Below are 22552 nucleotides of genomic sequence, written 5' to 3' on the forward strand. Positions count from 1 at the left end.
CTGACAGTACCATGACTGCCCTTTGTTACTCAAATCTCATTTAGTCTTCTACTTGAATTACTATTTAATTTTCATTCTACAAGATAGATATAGACTTACTTCTATTTTTTCCAAATCAATTTCCAGAAAATCTCATTCAACAATTATCTGAAGAGGAAATGTGAAATTCTGAAGCTTAGAAAATGCACTCTATCTTTTCAGTGCATCAGGCAGACAATCTTTCTAAGCCTCCTTTATGTGTATTTCCTTATACCTTTCCGTATCATCTTTTTCTCTGTGCTACTTTCTTTTTATTACTTTCACTCATTTTCTGAAATGTATCTTACTTGTTAATTCTTTTTATTTATTTAATTATTTATTTTTTCCAGGCACCTTGTTACAAGTTCTTAAAAAAGCAGACATGCCTCTGGAAACTCCATTACTGGAGGTGCCAGCTGAACCTAAATTTGGCCCCTGATGCCTTATTAACATCTGGTGCCATCTTCAATGTCAAACCTTTTCTAGCTCCTTCATCAATGTCCATCTCAACACTACTTTCACTCAGTGTTGCTAATGTGTGGCTATGACATATAGAATAATAGAATCATAGGACATCCCATGTGTGATAGGCATCCCACGTGTGTTATCTCAGCATGAAAAATAATACGGAATCACAGCTTAATTAGACCTGGAGGGTCTTAGGGAAGCTGCAGCCCAAGCCTGGACTCAAAGCAAAAGCAGGTCTCTGTTGAGACAAGGCAGCTTAAACCTTCACCTAGTCAAGGCATCAAAATCTCCAGGTTCAGAGAGCTCAAGGTTCTCTGGAAAATCTCTTACATGTTGTGGCTGTCCTCAGAGAAAATATTTTTGCAGTAAGGCACCCTCTTGTTTCTGTTTATGACCACTGAACCTCATCCCACACTGCAGATCACTATGGAGTCCGGTTCCCTCCTCTTGGGTATTGTAAGGCTGCACCTGAAGCTTCCTTTCTCCCAGCTGAATGTGGTTGAATGTGCTGGGAAGTGCACAAGGTGTGGGATTCAGCTTACTTAAGTGTCATCTTCAAAAACTTGAGTATCTCGGAGAAGCGTGTTGCCCAGGGCAACATCATCAGTGGGAAAGAGAGGCATATTCTTAACAAAATTCCTCTTATAAATTAGGTGCAAGGGAGGTAGAATAAACCAGCCTGTGCAAAAGTCAAAGATTTCCTACTAACAAAAGAAATAACCTTTCTACTCTGCTTAATGAAGGCTAGCTTTGAAATGGCAGACCTCAGGTGCAGTGAGCCTTGATGGCAGGGGACATAGACCATGCGCTTTGGTCTTTGGCTGCTGTGTTTGTGTGGCACTGGCCAAGAAACAGCATCTCTTCATCCTACTTTTCCTCTTTTAGAAGAGAGAGCAATGACTGATGAGAGCATTTTACCAAGGCTTTTGATTTTCATGGGCGAAAAGTGCCATCTGATCGGAAAGGAATTGCTTATGCGCAAAGCCATAGGAGAATAAATTAGTGGGCAGAAAACATAATCCTTTTAAGTGGCACACCCCAGTGGTGACAAAATGCAATGTTCTTTTTTTCCTTTCTTGCCTGGGAAATGTCTGCTCTGCACAGACAAGTAGCCTACAAAAATCTTTCTTTGTTGCAAAGACACTCTGAAAACATAATGTAAAGGCAGAAGAAAGCTGGCACCTCCTTAATCTTATCTCTGTAATTGCACCTATTATGGTTTAGGACACACCTTCATCTAAATACAGGTGAAGTTTCAAATCTTTCTGAATCAATCTGATTTTTTATTTAAATGTTGTTGTAAGAAAATGATTCAACATTGTAATTACCTCCAGCCATAATTGATTGTTTCTGATTACACAGTAGGTTATTAAAAAAACATTATCTGGAATTGGACTTTACCTTTAAACACAGTTTAGATTATTGCAACAATACACAAAGTGTAATGTCATAAATGCGAAGCAGGTGGCTACTTAATAACAGTTAGGAACATTCAGCATTCATTCTAAACAGTCCATTTGAGACCAAATTATCTGTCTTACACAAATGATTAATTTGACCGGTAGTGCACTGTGCAGTATGATTAATGAGCATGATGCTGTTTCATTAAGCAATAACTCACAGCTATGTGGTGACGTCAGTCTTTATCTTTGAGTGAGTGGTCTTTACTTCCTCCAGTATTATGTACCCTGTGGTGGCTGCTGCTCTACACAGGGAACTGAGGGCAGCTCTGAGCTCTGCTGTCCGTGACAGCAACGGGGCCCAAGGGAAGACAGAACATGTTCATTAATCAGCACAATATATGGTGGTGCAGCAAAAGAGCAGTATATGTGTATGCGGATGCACTGTGTGGTGATGGAGTGCTGGGACTGATTTTTCAGAAGGAAAGAACATTTAGACATGGAAAGGTCCACCTGCAATTAAAAGAAAAGAAAAAGTGATTTTATAGAGTTAAAGAAAAGAAATCTAACAAACATGTTTTGTAACGTTTGAAAATGTGAAATATAGTTTCCAAGAAAGGTCAGTGTCTCAGGCTCCCAGAGTCAGCCAGCAGTGTGCTCTGAGTCTCACTGGGAAGCTGAGAATATATCCTCTCAGATAGTGTAGAACTCATACTGCTAGACAGGAATGATTGATGAGTTTATAAGCAGACAGATGGGAATAAGGGTGCAGAAAAGAGGAAGATATGTCTCATTAGTGGCACAGATTACTCCATTTGAGTTTGAAAGTCATCTAAATTTAACCTGAGTGTTGTTCTGTTCCTTCACCCTAAGTTCTTCAGGGTGGAACTCTTTCTGTGTTCAACTTCTGCACATCCTGTTTCGCCAGCATACTTTCTGGTATTAGATGTACTCTGTTGATCCTTCATATGACATCCAATGGATTATTTTTCAATTTTTAGCTGAATTAAGGCATTTCAGTGAGAGACATAATTCCCTTGTACTCCAAATGTTTGACATGAAGCACTACAGAGCTGCCCAAGAAGCATCAGCATGACACAGCCAAATTATTTTATTATCATCATTAGATCCAGGAACACCCATGTTTAGAGCAAGTCTACGTCCCACTTCTTGCCAGACTCCATAAAAATAAGGAAACTATCAGATCTCCAGGATTATATTTGAGAGTATTTTATAGTTTAGATGTGAGTACTTGTGACATCTAGTGGTCCTGGGAAAAAATGCAAATATTTTAGAGGAAAAGGAAATGGTGGGCATGTAGGGGAGAGGAAGGAGGGATCCAGTATCACCTGCTGGAAGATAGTTAATATTTAAGAAAAAAGATTAAAAAGATGCTCCTGAGCAAATTTCTTCTCTGGATATGCTGCACATCTGTCTGAGACAGAGGCTCTTTGTACCTAATAACATAAGCAATGGAAAAGTTAAGCTCTATGAAAACTTATGAGGTGGGGTAAGATTGGATGGTTATGGGTGGTTGGGTAAGACGCTTAGGCTTAAATCCTGTTTGTGACAAAGGAAGTGAGCACAGAAGCTGTGGGTGATGGCATCAAATTTGCATTACAGGGACAACACAAAGACACACCTGGGATAGATCAGTTCCAATGATTCATGCAATCTCACATCATGAAAGGAGGAGGGTGAGGGGTGTTGGGAGGAATATAGTTTCACAGAATCACAGAATTGTAGGGGTTGGAAGGGACCTCTAGAGATCATCAAGTCCAACCCCCCTGCCAAAGCAGGCTCCCTACACCATGTCACACAGGTAGGTGTCCAGGTGGGTCTTAAATATCTCCAGAGAAGGAGACTCCACCACCTCCCTGGGCAGCCTGTTCCAGTGCTCCATCACCCTCACTGTAAAGAAGTTCTTCTGCACATTCGTGCGGAACTTCCTATGCTGTAAAGGACAGCATAGGAATACAGCATTGGAATATAGTTTACTGTGGGCTCTGTACAAAGTCATCCATTAAATGAAACACATTAAATGTACCACCACCCAAGACTTTCCCTATAATCAACCAAAAAACATGGATGATTCCCAGGCTGTAGATTCAGACCTTAGGTGCTCTAAACTGCTTTGACATCCTTAACAAGATCCCTTGCATTATGTGAACTCTGTAAAAAGAAGATCAAGAGAACACCTGTCTGATACACATCAAGTCTATTGGGAGTCATGGAAAGATGCAATGACTAGGCAGCATAAAATGTGCTAGCTGGCTACCCGGGAGCCTGAACCTAGAAAGCCACAGCCTGCTTACTTCTGCAAAGCATGGCTTTTCACCATTCATCCAGGCTAGTGACTCAAGCATGCAAAATGTCTTGTTCCTTCTATGTTGGAGATTCCTGGAAGAAAACTGCTTTTGACGATGGAGATAACCACGTGATATCTTTGAGCAGTCACTAGCAGAAATCAAAACAGTTGAATGCATAATTGTGCAAACCTTTCCCAGAGACAAGTAAAATAATAATAGAAGACTGATAATTCCTATGCAGTTGTCTCTTAACTCAAACTACTCATCTGAAGGTGTTTAAAAAGGGATAACATAAAACAAAGCCAGTATATTTCATAGCTAAGCAAGTTTGCACAGCTAGATAACAGACCTATTAAAACAGTGCTTATACATATACATTTATATATGCATGGCTTGTATATACTTAGTGTGACTCATGAATTGGAGTACGTGGTGTGATTCACACAGCTTCTGTGAGATTCGTCAGGTAATGAGTTTGTGTGTACCTCCTCTTATAGCATGGCTTCAAGCGTTGCACTGCATGAATGTATGTCTCTGGAAGACAACAAAATACATTTGCAATGGACTTTGCATCTGACTGATTACTGCACAAACTCTGCCATCTGGTATTTCCAGGTCATGTCTGCCCCCCATCACTGCCTCTGCAGGAGCAGAACCCAGCTGGGTGCTTCAGGTTAGGTTAGGTGAGATGTATCTGACTCCAGTGTAACACAGGTGTCGTAACTCCCATCAGATGCTATGGCTATATTTCCCAATTAAAGGATAAAGCTTAAATGCAAGTAACTGCAAGATTTAAGTCTCTAGAAGAAGTATTAGAGCAAGACATCCTATGCCACTCCCAAAGCTACACTCAGACTTTGCAAAGTCATTTTCCCTGAACTGCTTAGGTCCAGTTTCTTGCCTGACAAACCATTGTTAGGCGTCCTTTGTAGAAGGCTGTAAGAGAAATAAATGTGTTTTGTGAGACTGCTTCTACAACAATGGCAGGAAGAAAACAGATCTCCCATGGTAACCAAGGTGTAGGCTGTATGCCATCAGTTATAGGAGTAAATACTCGTCATATGGAAAAGTAATACATCTGGTGGTGGGAGTAAAACTATTCAGGATTCAGTTAAAAATGGAAACTGGATTGATTCTGTTCACTCAGTACCACACTCTCATTTTCCCATGTGAACGAACCCTCAGGCTTGCAGGGAAGCCAAGAAATTATGACCTGTTGGGTCAGCAGAGAATCACAGTTGCTTTATAGAGAGGGCACAGCACCACCAGCGATGGGGTCAGCCTCATCATGCTGCTGTGATATAACTCAAGTCCAACTACACTCTGCCTTATAGAGGTGCAGACTAAACAGAACCTGGAGAAGTAATCATTTTGATTCTAAGATCTTAACAGTCCATGTTTATTATCAGCAATGCAGATAGCAGATGGTCAGATGGAGTTGTCCTGTATGCAGAGGCAGAGCCTGTAGGGAAGGTGAAATATAAACCGTGGAATGAGAAACTCAAGAGACGGATTTGCCACCAAAGGTCCACTTGTTAACAGTGGCAAGAAGACCTTAATGTGAATGTTGGCACTCGTATCTACTTATATGATGGAGACCAGGGCTTGCTGAACATTCATCTCAGTAAAGACCAAGCAGTGGATATTTGTTAGCACAGTGAGGCAGTGAGTGGCAGGTTTCAGCAGTGGTGGCAGAGGTGTGAAAGAAAAGCCGCGTTTCAGACAGCAATGCAGATTTTTATGAGTGCAGCATGGAGGCTCTTGTTCCTTGCTGGCAAAAGGGCATAGATAATACTGGTGACTATGTTGAAAAATGGTGTTTTGTAGCTAATTTGCTCAGTCAAACAGTGTTTTGTTTCAGTCAAACCTATATACGTAGTACAAATACCCTGACCACTGTCACTGCTTTCTATTCACTGATATGAAGTAACTGTATAGGCATGATCAACAATATTGTATAATGTTTTATTGCTGTTTTCTTCTGAAAATGTTCCAATAAGCATTAAACTAAAAAAAAGAGAGGCATTAGATCTTAAAGTATTTTTCTGTGTTTACATGTAATCACAACATTACTGAAGTTATCAATGAAATGTTATTGTAAAATGCAACTGAATATCTTCCCCAGTAATATCTGTTGACACTATTCAAGGCCAATAAACAGTGTAAGGAAAATATTTTCTCCATGATGCTGTGGTTGAATAGCACTAAGAAATTAACATGTATTTTGGTCTCTACTGCATTTCCACACATTATTTATAGGTTTTATTCCAAAAATAATATAGTGACAGTGTAATAAAACCATACTGGTAATGGTGATTTCCCATTTTGGTTGTGTATATTAGCCCAATTGACCCATCAGAATAAATAAGTAAATAGACAAAACTAGCAGCATTAACTTTTTGATCAAACTGTATTCCCAGTGAACTCTATTGTCAACACGAGTATTACAAAAGTCAAAAAGGATCTTATAAAGAGTCAATAACATGTCTTAAAATCAATCATTTATTCTTGATCCCTCATTTTAGCTTTCAGTTACTAAAGCCCAATCCAAACCTACTGAAGCAAGTACAAAGACTTCTGTTGGCATATAAGGCTGTCACTTCATAAGACGGCATCAGTGCCTCACTGATAAACATGCTTAGTCCTTGATCTCAGTAGGAATCCAGCTCAGTGTGTGTCAGCCTGAAAGCAACAATTAACTCCTTAGTAAAATCTGTAGAATATGTTTTGAGAAAGTGATAATGTTCTCCTGAAATGTAAATAAAAGTGGAACGGGAGCAGAGAAATCTCTCAATGTGGAGCAAAATATTGGATTTATGAAGGTCATGGAAGTGGAACAAAAACTCAAGTGACAAAGTTAAAAGCTAGGATATAGCTGTGTACGGCATCCTTTCTTTTCAGTGTGTTGACTACACCATGCAGCTTGGTGTTATTAGCCCTTGATCAGGGCACACTCAATGCAACTGTCTGTGTCACTGACAAAGATTATATACAGTTCTGGTCTCTGTACCAGCTCCTGAGGAACGCCACTTGTCACTGGTCTCCACCTAGACACTGGTCCATTGACTGCAACTCACCAATTCCTTTATCCACCAAGTCTGCCATCTTTCAAATCTATATCTCTTCTACTTTCAGATTGTTTACTTCATTTGATTATCATAAACCACAATCAGATGATAGCATCATTGTCACTACTAAAAATTAACTCAGTTCAGTAAAGAATCCATTTTTGGGAAAGCACATTTACCTTCTTTCCTAGGTCAGGGCTAAATGTTGGAGAAAACTGTGCTTAATAAAATGTCAGCACAAGCATAGGAGCAAAGTACACATGGTCTATCTGCTGTGGCAGCACGTAATTACCTTTTCATATGCAGGTCTGCATATTTCTCCCAGGATTCAGATGATAACAGTGGAATAGTTAAACTTTTCAGTTATCTAAATCTGGGGTTGATGTTGCTCAACCATACATATAGTGGGTGAAAATCCAACTATCAGCAAGACTACCACTGGATACCATTGCTGGACACTCAGTGTTCCTCATTCTCTCAGTGGTGACAAACAGGAAGAAAAAGCCACGGGGAAAAAATAAGGCAGTAGAGGGAGAGAGAGAGAGAGAGAGAAAGAAAGAAAGAGAAAGAGAAGCTGGACAAGATGCTGCTGTATTTATTACTACCTTTATTAACTCCTTCTGGGCATTCAGAATCTAAATCAAAGTAACCTGATAATCCTAACATGAAAAAAGAATAATCGCTATGAAGAAATCAAACACCCAGAGAGGCTCAGATAAGTACAAACTGTGGTGTGGAAATACATGACAAAGGGAAAGGACTGAGGCATCTGTGGTTTCTTAAACCACTTTTTTTAAATGGGAAGGGGGTGGATTTATGCTAGATATTAGGAATTCCTTCTTTGCTGTGAGGGTGGTGAGACACTGGAACAGGTTGCCCAGTGAGGCTGCAGATGCTCCCTCCCTGTAAACACTCAAGGCCAGGCTGAATTGGGCTGTAAGCAACCTGGTCTGGCATGAGGTGTCCCTGCCAATTGGAACCAGGCGATCTTAGAGGTCCCTTCCAATCTAAATCATTCTACTGTTCTATGAAAAGCTGTACAAAGCCAGGTGGTTTAGGAGAATGAGTAAAGATGAGTAATAAAAGGTACTGATAGCAAATCCCAGTATTAATTACAGCTTTATACATTTTGAAGAGGAAAAGCATTAATAATAACTTATTTTCACTCTGCAATAAAATGGGAATACTTCCTACTCCTACTTCTCTGGGTTACCTATGCAATTAAATTGCAAAACCATAACAAAGGCCTAGCTGTGTTTCTAGTGTAAGAACCTTAAGGTTCCCTTGACTCAAGTTTCCACGCAGCTAGAGAGTCCACATAATCCAGATGTTTCTAGAAACTCCATTTGATCTCAGTTCAAGGATGCTGTTGAGGTCAGGAGTCGCAGGTTGCTCTAATCTTTATGATTTCACATCTGCTATTCGCCATATATGACAATATAGCATATGCTCAGAAGACATCAAACCACAGCATGACATGCCCCTGGGCTGTGCTGCAGCAAACTCTTTCCTCATGTCACTGTGTACCACAAGCCCAGACTGAAATCTGTGCTTGGACCCTCAGTTTTCTGTTTGACACTTCACTGCACAATAATATGAGCTGTACCCTTAGAGACAAAAGCACTTTTCTGAAGGTAGACTCGTTAATTTATAACTTCCAAGAGGATCAAGTTCTATACACGTGGAAGCAAATGAGCAGTTCTAGATATGTAGTTAACACGATCCTCAGAGTAGAACATTTCTCTTCTGGTGTTTAATTTGGGAATGTACATCTGTGATTAATGATAAACATTTTATTTTTAACTCTTAATCATAATATTTGGGGTTCAGTCAATTTTTGCGGGTCATTATTTAGCTTGCACATATTACATTTGTTACTGAAGCTTTATGTTTATTCTGAGACTACAACTGACTTTACCTGCAAATACGTCCAGAGTGCAACTAAGAACATCTGATAGAGATAATTATTTTGGAAACATTTTCACTGGAAAGGAAATTAAATTCACTCTTGGGAGTGTGGGCTCTAATAGTGTTTCCTTTTCCTCTGAAATAATAGCATAAAATAAAACCATTCTGGGAAGTGTCAACAAAATCTTAATTTGATGCATAAGGGCTGAAAAGCCAAAGCCAGACAAGGAGAATCATGGGACAAAATTTGTTTACACAGATGCTGGACTGTCTCCAAAATAGTTCTAAGTCCTCTCAGGGCTGAACAATGGGACTGAAACAAGGCATCAAAGAACAAGTAATATATGTTAAGTTGCTCCCGTTTGCTCTCACACCATGTGGGATTTTTTCCCCTACAAGTACACATAGTCAGTGCAGTGTACATTTTTTCTAAAGCCTTAATTGTGTAACCATGCAATCAGGGAAGGAGTTGACAACAAAGGATTGATCAGAGTCGGCCTGCCTTCCTGCTTTTATATTTGCACAACAGCTTCAGGTAGAATCCAAGCTGTTGCTTCATAAAGAAATAATGATTTTTTGGATGTAAAATCTGCAGGTGTCTGAGCTGGAGATTAACTCCCCTACAGCCAGAACCAGCACAGGCTGACACCATGAGCTAAGTTGAAATGGAGCACTTTACTTCTTTACATCTTCTGAGTTGAAGAGTTGCTTTGAATGAACAACTTTACAGTCAATAAAATATATTAGATTGAAATAAGTTAAGAGTTTATTGTTTATACTCACTGGACTATACTAGATTTTTGGTTATAACTTGAAAGAAATTGAGTACCTATTCAATGACTTATTTTCTTTTAGAATGTTTGATTCACAGTTAATATTGTTGAAGTAGTCACTGGCACAGCAAAATGGTCTTCCTACATTTGACCTCCACACTTGAAAAAATAATCACTGCCTTTTCTTAGGACAGCTGACAGCTAACATTGGGACCGTAACCTCTGAAAACTTAGATTTCCCATCACTTACTTTGTTTTGTTAAAAAACTTTGATCTGGAGTGCATACATATGGTGGAGGGGGTGGGGGAGGAGGAAAAGGAAAGGCCAGTATTAATCGTAGAGAGAGCAGGCAGAGTAGGATACTTAAATAAAGTAGGATTCTGAAATAGAACCAGACCATAATAGGGAAATCTTTGATTATCTGAGAACTGTATAGAGCCAGTACCCTCAACTCAAAACATTGGACCATCTCATTAGTGTTCCTGGGAAGCTCAGATAATGTATTTCCTTAACATGGCAGAATAACAGCTCTGAATTGCTAAAAAGCTTAATTTTACACCCCTTTTCAAAACTACCACCTCAAAACCCTCAAAAATATATATTGGGGAGAAAAAAAATAAAAAATTGTTGTAACTACATAATCATCTAGTCTAATACAGATGGGTTGCATATATGTATATATGGTAGTTCCGGGTCATAGTATGTTTACATTGAAGTCACAAGCAATAGAGGCTGAAGCTAACTTCAGAATAAAGCAAACAAATACTTAAGCCTAAGTAGGGAAATTAGTTCTAAAGAATTCTGGTTTCCTGTTGATCTATGTCTTCCAGCTGCTTAGCTTTCATATCTGAAGTAGCTTATGCGTGCTGAAAAAGCTTATGTTGTTTTTCTTCTATTTAATGTTAAACTGCGACTTCCGTGTGAAGTCTTTCCATCATCAAGGCACTTTAATGGCCAATCTCCTTTATCAGGCCTCTTATTTGCATGACATTTGTAGAAGATTTATTATCCTTGGGACCTCTAGCCTCTACTTCACATGTGGCTGAAATCAGAGGCAGGGAAACTCACACACATACACATATACAAGCCCTGTTTCCATAGGAAATCACTCTAAAAAGATTCTCTTCTGCCTTTTGTTTTACAAGAAATGATCTCACCATAATCAGAACGGATGTCCTATAAAAGATATTGCATGCTTTTCCCATTCAAATGAAAGATAAACAGTTAACAGTACAGAGTAAACAAGCAGCAGAAAGTGATAGACCAGTGACCACTGGGAAGGTGTAATGCCCCACTCAAAACAGCAGTGTTCTGCTTCTTTTGGAAGGGAGGAATGTTTTTCATAAAGACTCATAGAATCACAGAATATCCCACATTTGAAGAGACCCGTAAGGATCATCGAGTCCAGCTCCTGGCAGGACCACCCAAAAATCAGATTGTGTGTCTGAGAGCATTGTCCAGATGCTTCTCAAACTCCAGCAAGCTCAGAGTTCATGACCACTTCCCTGAGGTCATATCATATCACAGAATGACAGAATCATAGGGATGGAAGGGACCTCTGGAGACAAAGTCCAAACCCCTGCCAAATTGGGTTCCCTACAGTAGGTTGCACGGGAAAGAGGCCACATGGGTCTTAAGCATCTCCAAGGAAAGAGACTCCACCACCTCTCCAGGCAGCCTGTTCCAATGCTCTGTCATACCATGCCATGGGTTGCTGCATCTGTTTTCCCATCCCTATTTAGTCTATTTCTGGTCACAAACTTACCAAGTTTCTCTTCAACACAGAGAACATAGAGATTAGAATTTCCTGCTGTTAGGGTGAATTCAATAATACAGTAGATAAAGTGAGCAGCTAAAAAAACCCAATAGGCTGGAAGTTGGATTCTGCAGTGGAATCTACAGTGACTCATCCTGCAAACTCAAGCACACAACTTCAGGATACCCAGACTTCTGAATTTGATAGAAAACTCCCCATCACCTGGCACTAAACTGTTTCACACTTAGGGAATGTTTCCAAACGTCATCTAAACCTTATAATTTAGTTCAATCTGACAACTGCTTGGAAGAAAAGTAGTATCATAGTCTCCATTTCCCAACCAGAGTAAAAGTAATATTCAAGACACTGATATTTCTGACTATTTATTGTGGCACTTTAAAGCATATAAACTCAATTTGTAGGTGTTTCAAGTCAGTTCATAAAAAATAAAATGAGGCTTTAAGTTTTAGGCAGTATTTCAGCAGGTTCTGGTTAAGAGGTTTTAGAATGTTACTTGGCAGGAGATATGAATTTTGCTAGGAAAACAGAGAGCACACTCAAATTAAGGCCTTCTTGAAGCAAAGTACTTACATGTTTACTTAAGTTATCATGTCTATTGGTTCACTAGTGTATCTATTTTTTTCAGATAAGAAAGTTGTGGGTTTCAAACATGGAAAAAAAACACAAACCAATCCCTGAAAATACATTCCTCTATCTATAGGCCAACAAGGTTTATCTTATTTATACCAGCGCATTCTGTTTACTTTGTAAGGTATAAGATAGAAACAACTGTAAGGCCTGAATTTAGAATGTTTTCCTTCCTGCTTCAGATTTTACTACCTTAGCCATTTAAGATGAGAAGGCTGGTTAAAATTTAGTCTGCTATTAACTGTTCATTACTGTTATTTGCATTATCATGAAGGGAAGGTGGTTTGTAGCAAAGCCTATAACCAAACCGAGCTATTAGAAAGCCTCACTTTAAAATTATACTACAGTAACAACATTTGCACTTAATATATTTGAAAATTTTATTTAATAGCCTCATAAGTTCAGAATAGTTACATAATAGTTACATCACGGCTTTTAAAAAGGATTGCACTCAGCTACTCAGTCCATTGAAATACTAGAAAACAGGGAAAAGGAAATGATGGAGTGTAGAGGAGCTCTGTCCACTGGACTGAGTTGTTTGTAGCAAGTTCCTACTGAATCCGAAGACGTCCTCATGCCTTCTGGTAGACTCTAACGCACTTGACACCATTCATGTCACATTCCTAGAAGATAAAGAAATGAATTCATTCATTTGCCTGACCTTGGTGCAGAATGAAGGCGAAAAGGCTGCAGCTCAGGATTTTCAGAGTTTTGTTTCAGGCTACTGGCTGGCAGCACTCAAATTGGGTAGCAGGGCTGAACTCACCACCACCAACTGTCCATCCACAAGTTTCCGTGTTATTATGGTCTTCTTGCCATCCCATTCTTGCTCCTGGATCAATGACCCATCATCTTTTAAGCTGACAAGTGTCTGAAAAACAGAATCTGAGTGTTAATATTTTACCGGCATCGTTTCATGAAGGCTGATGCTGTCCAACCTACTTTCTTCAGAAGGAAAAATTCCCACTCCAGTTCACTCTATAATAATTTTGCCACTGAAATCTACAAAGCCAGGATATTATCTTGATTTTTTTTTATTGATCCTCTTCTTATATTAGCTGACTGTTCACTCTGACACATTCCTGCATACAGCAGACCTTTGACAGCATGCACAACTTCAATAACAAGAGCAGATGACGTTCCCTGTTCATGTCTTTGTGAAAGGGCTTTGAGCTTTTGTGCAACATTTATTTGATCTTGCAAAAATAGATGGATTGCCAGCATGTGGTTGAAGAGATGGGGAATGGTACATAGAGAGCACTCACACAAGTAGATAAAAGAGACATAGTTGAGGGTTTCTTTGTGTTCAACTTCCTTTTGGGTTAATATTCTCCCTACTCAGTGCAAAGAGAAGCTTTTGTTGCCTTACTAAAGTGGTGACTAGGGACTGTTATTCACATTTTTGCCTGGTGTATAGTCCCTGCATACTGAGCTAGTCTCTTGTTATGCAAATAGGAGAGGTTGAGCAGTCAGGTCAGCTGCAGGGCTGCACTGCCTCTGATTAAACATCAATTGGATTTTTTCCATAGGCTTCCAATAAAAGTGGCATTTGGCTTTAAAATGGATTTAAAGGTCTGTTAGTTTTACTAACACAATGCTTGTCTAACAAATTGGAGACAACAGTACACAAGACAAGATTAGTTTCAGCATTTTCCCTCTTTGGAAACCGCTTGATCCAGAAAAAATCAATTGATTTCAATACTTACAGTGACTGCTGTTCATCAAATAAAAGCACTGTTAGCAGGAATGCCAAAGCTGGCTTCTAAATAGTGCCTCCACCAAAAAACACCCAAAGAACTGTGTTTATTCAACAGAAAGTCTAGAATACCCACCTGAGTTTTTCGGCCATCTAATGTGTTTTCCTCAAACTTCTCACCAATCTTGAAGCTGAACTGTGAAGTTTTGAAGGTGCTTTCTGTTTTCACAGTGATTGTATCCCCGTCCTTAATGATGTAAACATCTGGTTTCGCCATACTTCCCATTTTTCTCATGGCCATACCCACACCTGCAAGGCAAGAGGCACATTGTCACAAAGTCAGTTAAACCCTAAGGCTTAGGGCCACACAGGAATTCAAATACTTAAGACCCATTTAATTAGGCACTCAAGTATGCTCAACTCAAGAGTTCCAAAGAAATAGGATGCTTTAAATCATCCACTGATGGGAAAGGAAAAAAGATTGTTTGCAGGGTTATTCCTTTGCTTCCTCAAATTGCTACAGCTAAATCTGTGTTGTGCTTTAGAGGACTCACAAATGTCCTGAAACTCAGCATTGATATTTTTTTTCCAAATAGAATTAAGTATTAAACAGGAAAAGAAACACAAAAGCATCAACAAATATAAAAAGAAAATCATGTTCTGAATGCTTTGAAGAATGCGTGTCCAACCTTTTGGCTTGCCTGGACTGCACTGAGTGAAGAGAAATTGTCTTGTGCAGCATATAAAATATATAATATAGTTAATATATGTAAGTAACAGAACATTTATTATTTCTTTTGTAGGGAAACAAGACCATAAAACCAGAGGGTTGGGCACGTACGTTTTATAGAATTAACTGATGAGTGAATCCACTTGCACATTGATTTCAAATTAAGAGTCAGTCTTCAGTCATGCTATACACGATGGCAAACATGCCATTTTTAATAAAACATACCCCCCTATTTCCTGTCTCCAAAATACTGAATTCTGAATGGAAACACTCCCATTACATGAAACGCTGCTCTCAGGCAACTTGTAGGCAGGACCTTTGGAAATGACTGGAAATTCAACACATTATGGGTATAAAGCAGAGACTCTTGTCCTCAAAATGCTCCGGCACATGAAAGATTCCCCCTGCCTCAGCCCTTGTGTGTGCTCAGGGGTTGTGTGCTTTGCTTGAGTCTTTTTGATCTGAAGGATGAAGAAAGAAATAAGAGGGTATTCAAGCAACAAACCAGACTCCGCTGAATGGGAGAATACAGATCTGTACCAAGAGTTGATAAGCAGTCAAATGGATCAAGAAGTGCCACCAAGCAGGCGCACAGTTAGAAGTGCTGTCATGTACATCTAAGCCCCATGCTGCAGTGCACAAGATGCTTGGGAGAGGGTTGAGTCCATGAAACAAAGAATACAGTTTCCTTGGGAGGTGCAAACTTAAGAAAGAAACTCCCAGCTGCTGCTTCTCCAGAATCAGACAAGATTCCAGGAGTGAGCCATGAGCACAAGCTGCAGAGCACAGAGTGGTCCTCCTGCGTCTGGGTGTTCAGGTGGAACTGGAAGGTACTGGCACGGTGACCCCCTCCCATCCCTTTGCTGTTGTCCAGTCCAGGGTGAGATATGGATCAGCTACCCCTTGAAATCCAGCTAGAGGTGAGCAGAGGCACTCCATGGGGCAAGCAGTGAAATGCAAACATCCTCGTCTTGGAATTGTCTCCTGCACTGACTGAGCACAATCTGCAGAATCTCACAGCACATCTCAGCAGGATCGCGGGCAGAGCTTCCTAAGCAGTCAGCAACCTGCCCGAATTGCAGTTGTAACAAAGAAAAGCGACCACCTGCACACAGGAGGTGCTCTGGAATCACCCCACTTCATTCCTATGTGAAGCTGCAGCTCCTGTTTAGCACCACAGCATCCTAATGCAGTTGAGCTGAGCCCAGCTCAAATGTCTGAATCGCCTCCATCACAGCCTGCCGAGAGGCTCAGCCCAGGTTTTCTCAGCTCACACCTACTACACACTGTCAAGCATCACAAACGCGATCACAGCCGCCATTGCCCGCACAGCATAACCGTAGCGATGCTTTTTGTATTTCGCATGAAGAACGCCTGACCTAAATTCCTTCATAGGCAAAATCTCCCCCTTCTTCAGAAAGCATCCCAGCCTTCAGCCGTGAATCAGCGCAGAAAACAACAGCTTCTAAGTGCACAGACACTGTCTATCACCCGTCAGTCCGGATGCTCAGGGGGATGCAGGACACCGCTCTGGATTCAGCACCATAGCGCTGCAGCTCGGGGCTGCGGACAGCTCGCCGGGTGCTGTGCGCACAGAGCGGCCCGCGGAACGCAGCCAGCCCGGGGCACCACGTGCAGCTGATCCGCTTTGGGTCGCACCCGCCCGGCTGGAGGCCTCGACCAGCGGCCGCATCCCCCGCGCCGAGCCGACCCCGCTCCGTCCGCGGCACGGCCGGGGAGGGAGGAGCTGTGCCGGGCGGTAATCCGGGCCAGGAGGCCGGCGGGAGGGGGAGCGGCGGGGATGTGCCTGGCGGCACCAGCACCTGCCCGCGGTGCGGGAGAAATAAAGAAATAATGCATTTTAGGGCGAGATTTCCGACATCGGTACGACGACGATGAGGAGGTGGAATGCCGGAATCGGGGCGCGGACCCCGGAGCCGCCGCAGATTCCCCCCGCGGACCTTGGACAGAGCCTCGGCGGCGGCTCCGGGCCGAGCCGCGGGGTGCCGGGCTCCCTGCCCGAGGCGGAGAGCCCCCGTCTCCTTACCCAGCTCCTTCATGTACTCCTCAAAGCCCTCGCTGGAGACCAGGCACCATTTGCCTAAAAACGCGTCGATGGCCATGGCGATGACGGCGGCGGTGACGGCGTCCCCGGTAAAGCTAGGAAGCAGCAGGACGGGCAGCAGCGGGGCCGCAGCCGCCTTTATAGCGGGGCCGGGGACATGTGCCGCCGGGGAGAGCCAATGGGGCTCCCGCCGCGCCCCGGCCCCTTCCCCGCCGAGCCCCCGCCCGCAGAGTCCCGCCCGCGGCGGCGGCAAGAGCGGGCACGCAGTGCTGCCCTTCCTCCTCTTCCTCCTCCTCCTCCTCCTCCCATGCACACGCACACGCACACGCACGCACCTCTCTACCCGCAGCCCCACGGTGCAGGTACCCGCAGCCGCCGGGCACAGCGCCGCCGGCACCGCTGGGGACGTCGCAGCCTGCGCGTTTCTTTGGATAAAGAAGAAAAATCCACCCGGCGCCTCCTGCTGCGAATGGATCCTAAATTGGCTGCCGGAATTTGGGCTGCAAGGAGCCTTTGGTGTTCTGGAGCACTGGATTCTAAACTGCACCGTTTGTTATAAATCATAGTAATGGTGGTGGTGTTTTTAGGGACGTTTCAGGTAGGACTGAGCGTGGGGCATCATATGGCACAGAGACAGAGCAATAAATCATAGGCTCAGGATATCCATTGTTGGAAGAGATCCATTACAGTCATCAACCAGGACCACCCAAAAATCAGACCATAAAGACTCAGCGTTCCATAACTGCTTATTGGCCCTTCCTATTCAAACCATCACTGCAGTACATAGGAAGAAAAAAAGCCTTCATGCAACCTCATTCTTTAGCACAGGGAAAATGCATCTGCAGTACCCTAATGACAGCAAAGCTCTGCAGTTGCCATTGCTGCAAATTGGCACCGTCATGTAACATCCATGGAGTTGCTGGCCCTGTGAGGCCAGTCAGATGCTGTCAGTGCACTGGGAGACCTACTGTTGTATTTTGTGACAGCGCTGCTATTTCTGAGTCGCAACAGATATTCTGACTCCAGTGTATCCCAAAGAATGGTTTCCAGGACTATGGCAGTCACTGTCCCTTTAACCATGCACCCAAATGGATGGAACTCAGAGCCACCACCTCCTGACCAGCAAACTAAAATCTGAAGCCATGCCTGGTACCTGTGGCAGTTTGGTGGAGCAGCGGTGGCTCCGTGTTAGTACCTTTATGGAAGAGTTAGAGACTGAGGTATCAAATGTGGGTAAGACAGTGAAGTCCCTGTGCTGGTTCCAGAGATGGTGCTGTGAACTCGGGTGTTTTGGTGCTTCCATTTGCACATAGCAGTGATGCAATGCAGCAGAGCTAAACGAATCAGTGTAAAGGTTTAATACCTTCTAGAAAAGGTCAGATTTATCACACTCTACACAATCAACTCCTTTTTCAGCTGGGAAATTTTAAAGCTTCTATTTAACTGACCTTCCCTACTGAGCTGCCTTTAATTACCTTCAGCCTCTCTGGCAAGATGTTTTCTTTTAATAAGCAAACAATGCTGTAGCGTCTGTCATAAGGCAGCAAGCCACATTGCTTTTTCATCATTAAGCAGCTACACTGAAACACAAGACTTTCAGCTTCCTTCCACTTTTGTCTCTGTAGGCTTTTTGGTTGGTTGGCTGCCTGGCTGGTTGCTTTCTGTCTTTTGCAAGAGTCATCAGAGTAAATTTTAAATCAGGCTGATGTGGACTAATTCACGTTAGCAGAACCAAAATGCTGCCTGTCCTGCAGCTCCTTTCAGAAAGGGTAAATTAATCACCTTTCAGGAATTAGGAAATATTCAGGCTTGTAAAACAGGGATGATTTCTAGAAACAGAAATCTTGGCTTTCATTCATCTCTGCTAGCAAAGAATTCCTGATCCACGTTTCTGCAGCGCTGCCTGCAGATGGCTTGTGATACGCAAACACACAGGTGTAAGTGCTGCTAACGCAACAGAAGATGTAAAATCCACTATTTCCATCTAGTGGTGAGACAGTATTCCTGGATCTGAAGCATATGGGGATCACCTACCTACCTGTATGGAACGCTCCTGGATTTCTTTTTCAGTCCTCCCACAAGTTATTTGTTTCGATTTACTCTCCTTACAAAATGTTCAGGTCTAGGCATGTAAGTTCATACACGGCATGAATAAGGAGAGAGACTCTTCTCTCTCTTTTCTGGAGAGTGTTAGGATTCAGTGACAACCTCTTTTGGTTCTTACCGAATCGAGTGTTCTGCCAGTTAACCCAGTGATGTACATTACTGACTTACTGACTGTGATACTGCCTGTGCCACAGCTCAAAAATCCTTTGAAACAGGAGAGAGCTGAAATTTGTGGTATCTCAAGTAAATTAATTAATTAGAAGGACCAGAGATGTGTCCTTTTGGGTAAGGTACAATTGGAGCAGACTACCAAATATGCTTTATTTTTTTACTATTTACAATATAATATGTATGTTGGACAAATATTCCAAAGGTGATGGAAAGCAGCTCCTTATTTTGAGAGCCAAAATGAAATGGTTGGATATTCAGAGATGCTCAGGTCTCAGCCATCTGTCTCTGTAAATCCCAAAGCTCTATAAATCCCGTCTGGTTTAAGGCTAAGATCATGATCAGGTGTGTTTTGATGTAACATCCTCTCCTTTCTGCACATACCCAAACAGAAGCAGGAAATGTATACATTCACAACCAAAAGTGCTCAATTCCTATGCCACATATTGCTATTTCAGTGCCTACAGCTGAAGTTCTCTGGAAGCAGTTGTGCTCTTCTTCATGATGTTAGAATATACATCACCTGATGTATAGTCTAAGAGAACAAAATCAAATTAACACTGAGAAGTATAAAATTTTCCATGAATGCTGATGGCATGGAAGGCACGTAGCCAGTCAGAAGCAACCACAGTTTGGGCCTGCCAGAGAGGATGCTTTCCCAAGGTAGTCAAGTCCTTACGTCTTACATGAGGGGAGGGTATTACAATTCTTATTACCAGTTGTGAAGGAAAGGGCCAAGGGAAGAGAGCAGAGAGACCTTCATCCTACTCCTTTGGGCATCATGCAGCAATGCTTCATCTGACATGAAGGCAGGAAGATGTGGTCAGCAGGGCTTGAGGTTTCTCTTCACGTAGCCATTATTTTGCCTATTGCATGTAAGCCAAGCCCTATTATGACTCTGAAAGTCATAATACCTGCTGCTTGGGCAGGGCAGAACACCACCTCTCTCATCTGCAACACATCACTGGTGAGGTTGCACAGGAGGTTCAACTTTTTCCCTAGACTCTTCCTCATTAAAATGCCTTTATGTTTAACCTGGAAGGAACCCAATCTGATAGAACTGAGCTTTGCCTGGCTGTGTAAAAGGGGTATTGCTTCCCTTCCAGTGCACAGACATTTCACCTTCCTATAGGTACCTTCTTCTAGACAAGACTACCCCTTCAGAAAGTCTTAAAAATTGCCAGCACAGTCCAAATGTTACTTTTCATCCTACAGCTAGCTGTGAAAAGAAATATTAAAGCAGCACATGAATAATAGTTACTCACCCCCAAGGCATGGATGAGAGAAATTGCATAGGTGGCACAGCTTTATTTCTGTTTCCTTGTACAAGTGTGGTTTTCACTTCCCAGCCATGTCATCGGGGGTAGACATGATGAAACGCATGCTGCAGTTGCATAGCTGGCATAGGTGAGCTTTCCTCCAGCTCAGGAGCTTGGGCAATAGTCAGCCAGAGATTATGAAGCAACACATGAACCTACATGTTTCCACCTGTATGTCAATACAATCAAGATCTTCTAGTGTATAGGTATTGCATCACCTCTAAGCTAAATGAGCCGGGCATAGCCTGTGTTTTATCAATGGGCTTTGTGCAATCCATCCCAGCTCCACGTCAAAACAAAACCATTCACTTGCCAACACAGCTTCATCTAAGGAGCGTGGGCCTGTGGTGTCCTTGCCCTGGATGTGGCCATGGCTCGGTTGCCACTGCTGGGGTCGGGCTGTCTCACACATATCTGTCTTCTGTGCCAAGCCAATGGGAGCTCGGATGGCTGCTGATGCTGCAGGGTATTACTGTAATGCAATTAGCACACTGTCAGCATCAGCATGTGGCCTGCAGACAGTCATCAGCATGCTCAAAGCAAACTTAAAGGGAAATGCTTACTAGTGGTAAAGTTTAGTGCTGTGATGGCTCATCACTGGTACCCTGCAGAAGTGACATAGGAGAGAGCACCAGGACCTGAAGTGACCAGAAAGATCAACTCCTGGCTTTATTCTCCCCATTTCAGATAAGAATGACCTGATCTCAGTTCCAGTTCACCTCGTGGTGACTTCAGAATCAGAGCTTGCATCTGTCTGGGAAAGCTTTGAAAAATCCTCTTTGTTCAGTAGCAGGATCTACCCTGAAGAGCAAACATCCACACATTCATATAAATATTTCTCTTCAGAATTTCATAAGCAGCATAGTCATTACAATACTGAAAAAGGTTGGGATGGTTACAAATTGTCCATGGCCGTCCATTGTCCATAGTTTGAGCACTGTTTCTATACTTCTTGTATGCGCATAGAGACAGGTCTAACTTGGGGCTGAGCTGTATGAAGGAAGAAATAACCATACAATTCATAAGTCTGCCATTTCCAGAAGGTACCCTTGGATACATTCAAGAAATGGATTTTGAAGACAAGTTCTCTAAAGTCCCATATTCAAAAACAGACTTGAAAAAAAAGAAACAATAATTGTTGTTCCTTTTATTCCTGCAAATGATTTTAACCACACAGATTCACTAGTAATGAGAACGCAGTTTAAGGAAGAACTGTGTCTGAGATGACAAATTTGCTGGCTTTGCACGTTGACCATGCTATTTTTACAGTCACGCTGTTTCACTCCCTGCTGGAAAAGAGTGTAGGGGTCAGAAGAAACAGAGAAGTAGTAACAGGGTGAGGAAGGAACACGCTGCTTTGCCTCCTGCCTGCCCTCTGATTGTTATGTAGGGATTGTCAGTCTGAGGCATAAAAGTTTGTCCACCAAGGATTGGGCCTTTCCCAGGCTTTGCTCCTACTGACCAAGCATTCCATTCACGAACAAGCCTGCCAGTCTGCTTTTCTAGCTGTTTTGCCTTAAAAGAAATGCTCTTTTCATACATAAGCATGTTCAGTTTCCCTCTCCCAGGGAAGCCCAATGCAACCACCTTCATTAAAATGCCAGCTTGCAACGCTGCCAGTAAACAACAAAGTATTTAAAGCTGTGCAGAGTCTCTGAGTTCATGTTAACTCTGCTCTCGGATACCTCTGGAACTTAAAACAAGAAAGCATGATCAAAACAAGTTACATGGGAACTCTTTTGTCTTCACACCTCCTAACTCAGAACACAGCCTTCATTCTGTAATCCCTAAAGGTGTTCAGTAAATGTTTAGATGTTGTACTGAGAGACATGATGTAGGGGGAAATATTGGTGATAGGTGGATGGATGGTCTTAAGAGCTATTTCCCAACTTTGGTGATTCTATGATTCTATTCTGTGATTTTATGAAGTGACTGCAGGTTCCTGGCAGACAGTAAGGAAGGCTCAGAGGTGACTGACTCAGGCCTCCCAGAGGGAAAAGAGTGGATGAGATCAAATAGTACTTGAAGAGATTCAAGTCAGGAGAAGGAGAAGCTGTTATCTAAACAGCACATTCATCTGTTTTAGTACTATTTTCCCTGTACTTTGACAAGGAAGTAT

The 22552-nt window shown here is 42.2% G+C and overlaps 1 protein-coding gene across 1 annotated transcript; it reads right to left on the reverse strand.

The window, feature by feature from the left end:
• Positions 1-12704: 12704 nt before the first annotated feature.
• On the reverse strand, positions 12705-16952 carry LOC107310329 (fatty acid-binding protein 5). The gene is made up of 4 exons (XM_015855878.2): positions 16823-16952; positions 14182-14354; positions 13116-13220; positions 12705-12972 (listed from the first exon to the last, which is right to left on the reverse strand). Exons 1-4 carry the CDS (start codon positions 16896-16898, stop codon positions 12922-12924), a joined length of 405 nt encoding a protein of 134 aa, XP_015711364.1. The 5' UTR covers positions 16899-16952; the 3' UTR covers positions 12705-12921.
• Positions 16953-22552: the final 5600 nt, after the last annotated feature.

This window comes from Coturnix japonica, chromosome 2 (genome assembly GCF_054131305.1).
Source record: "Coturnix japonica strain WE chromosome 2, WE-NBRP24, whole genome shotgun sequence".
Classification (NCBI taxonomy): domain Eukaryota; kingdom Metazoa; phylum Chordata; class Aves; order Galliformes; family Phasianidae; genus Coturnix; species Coturnix japonica.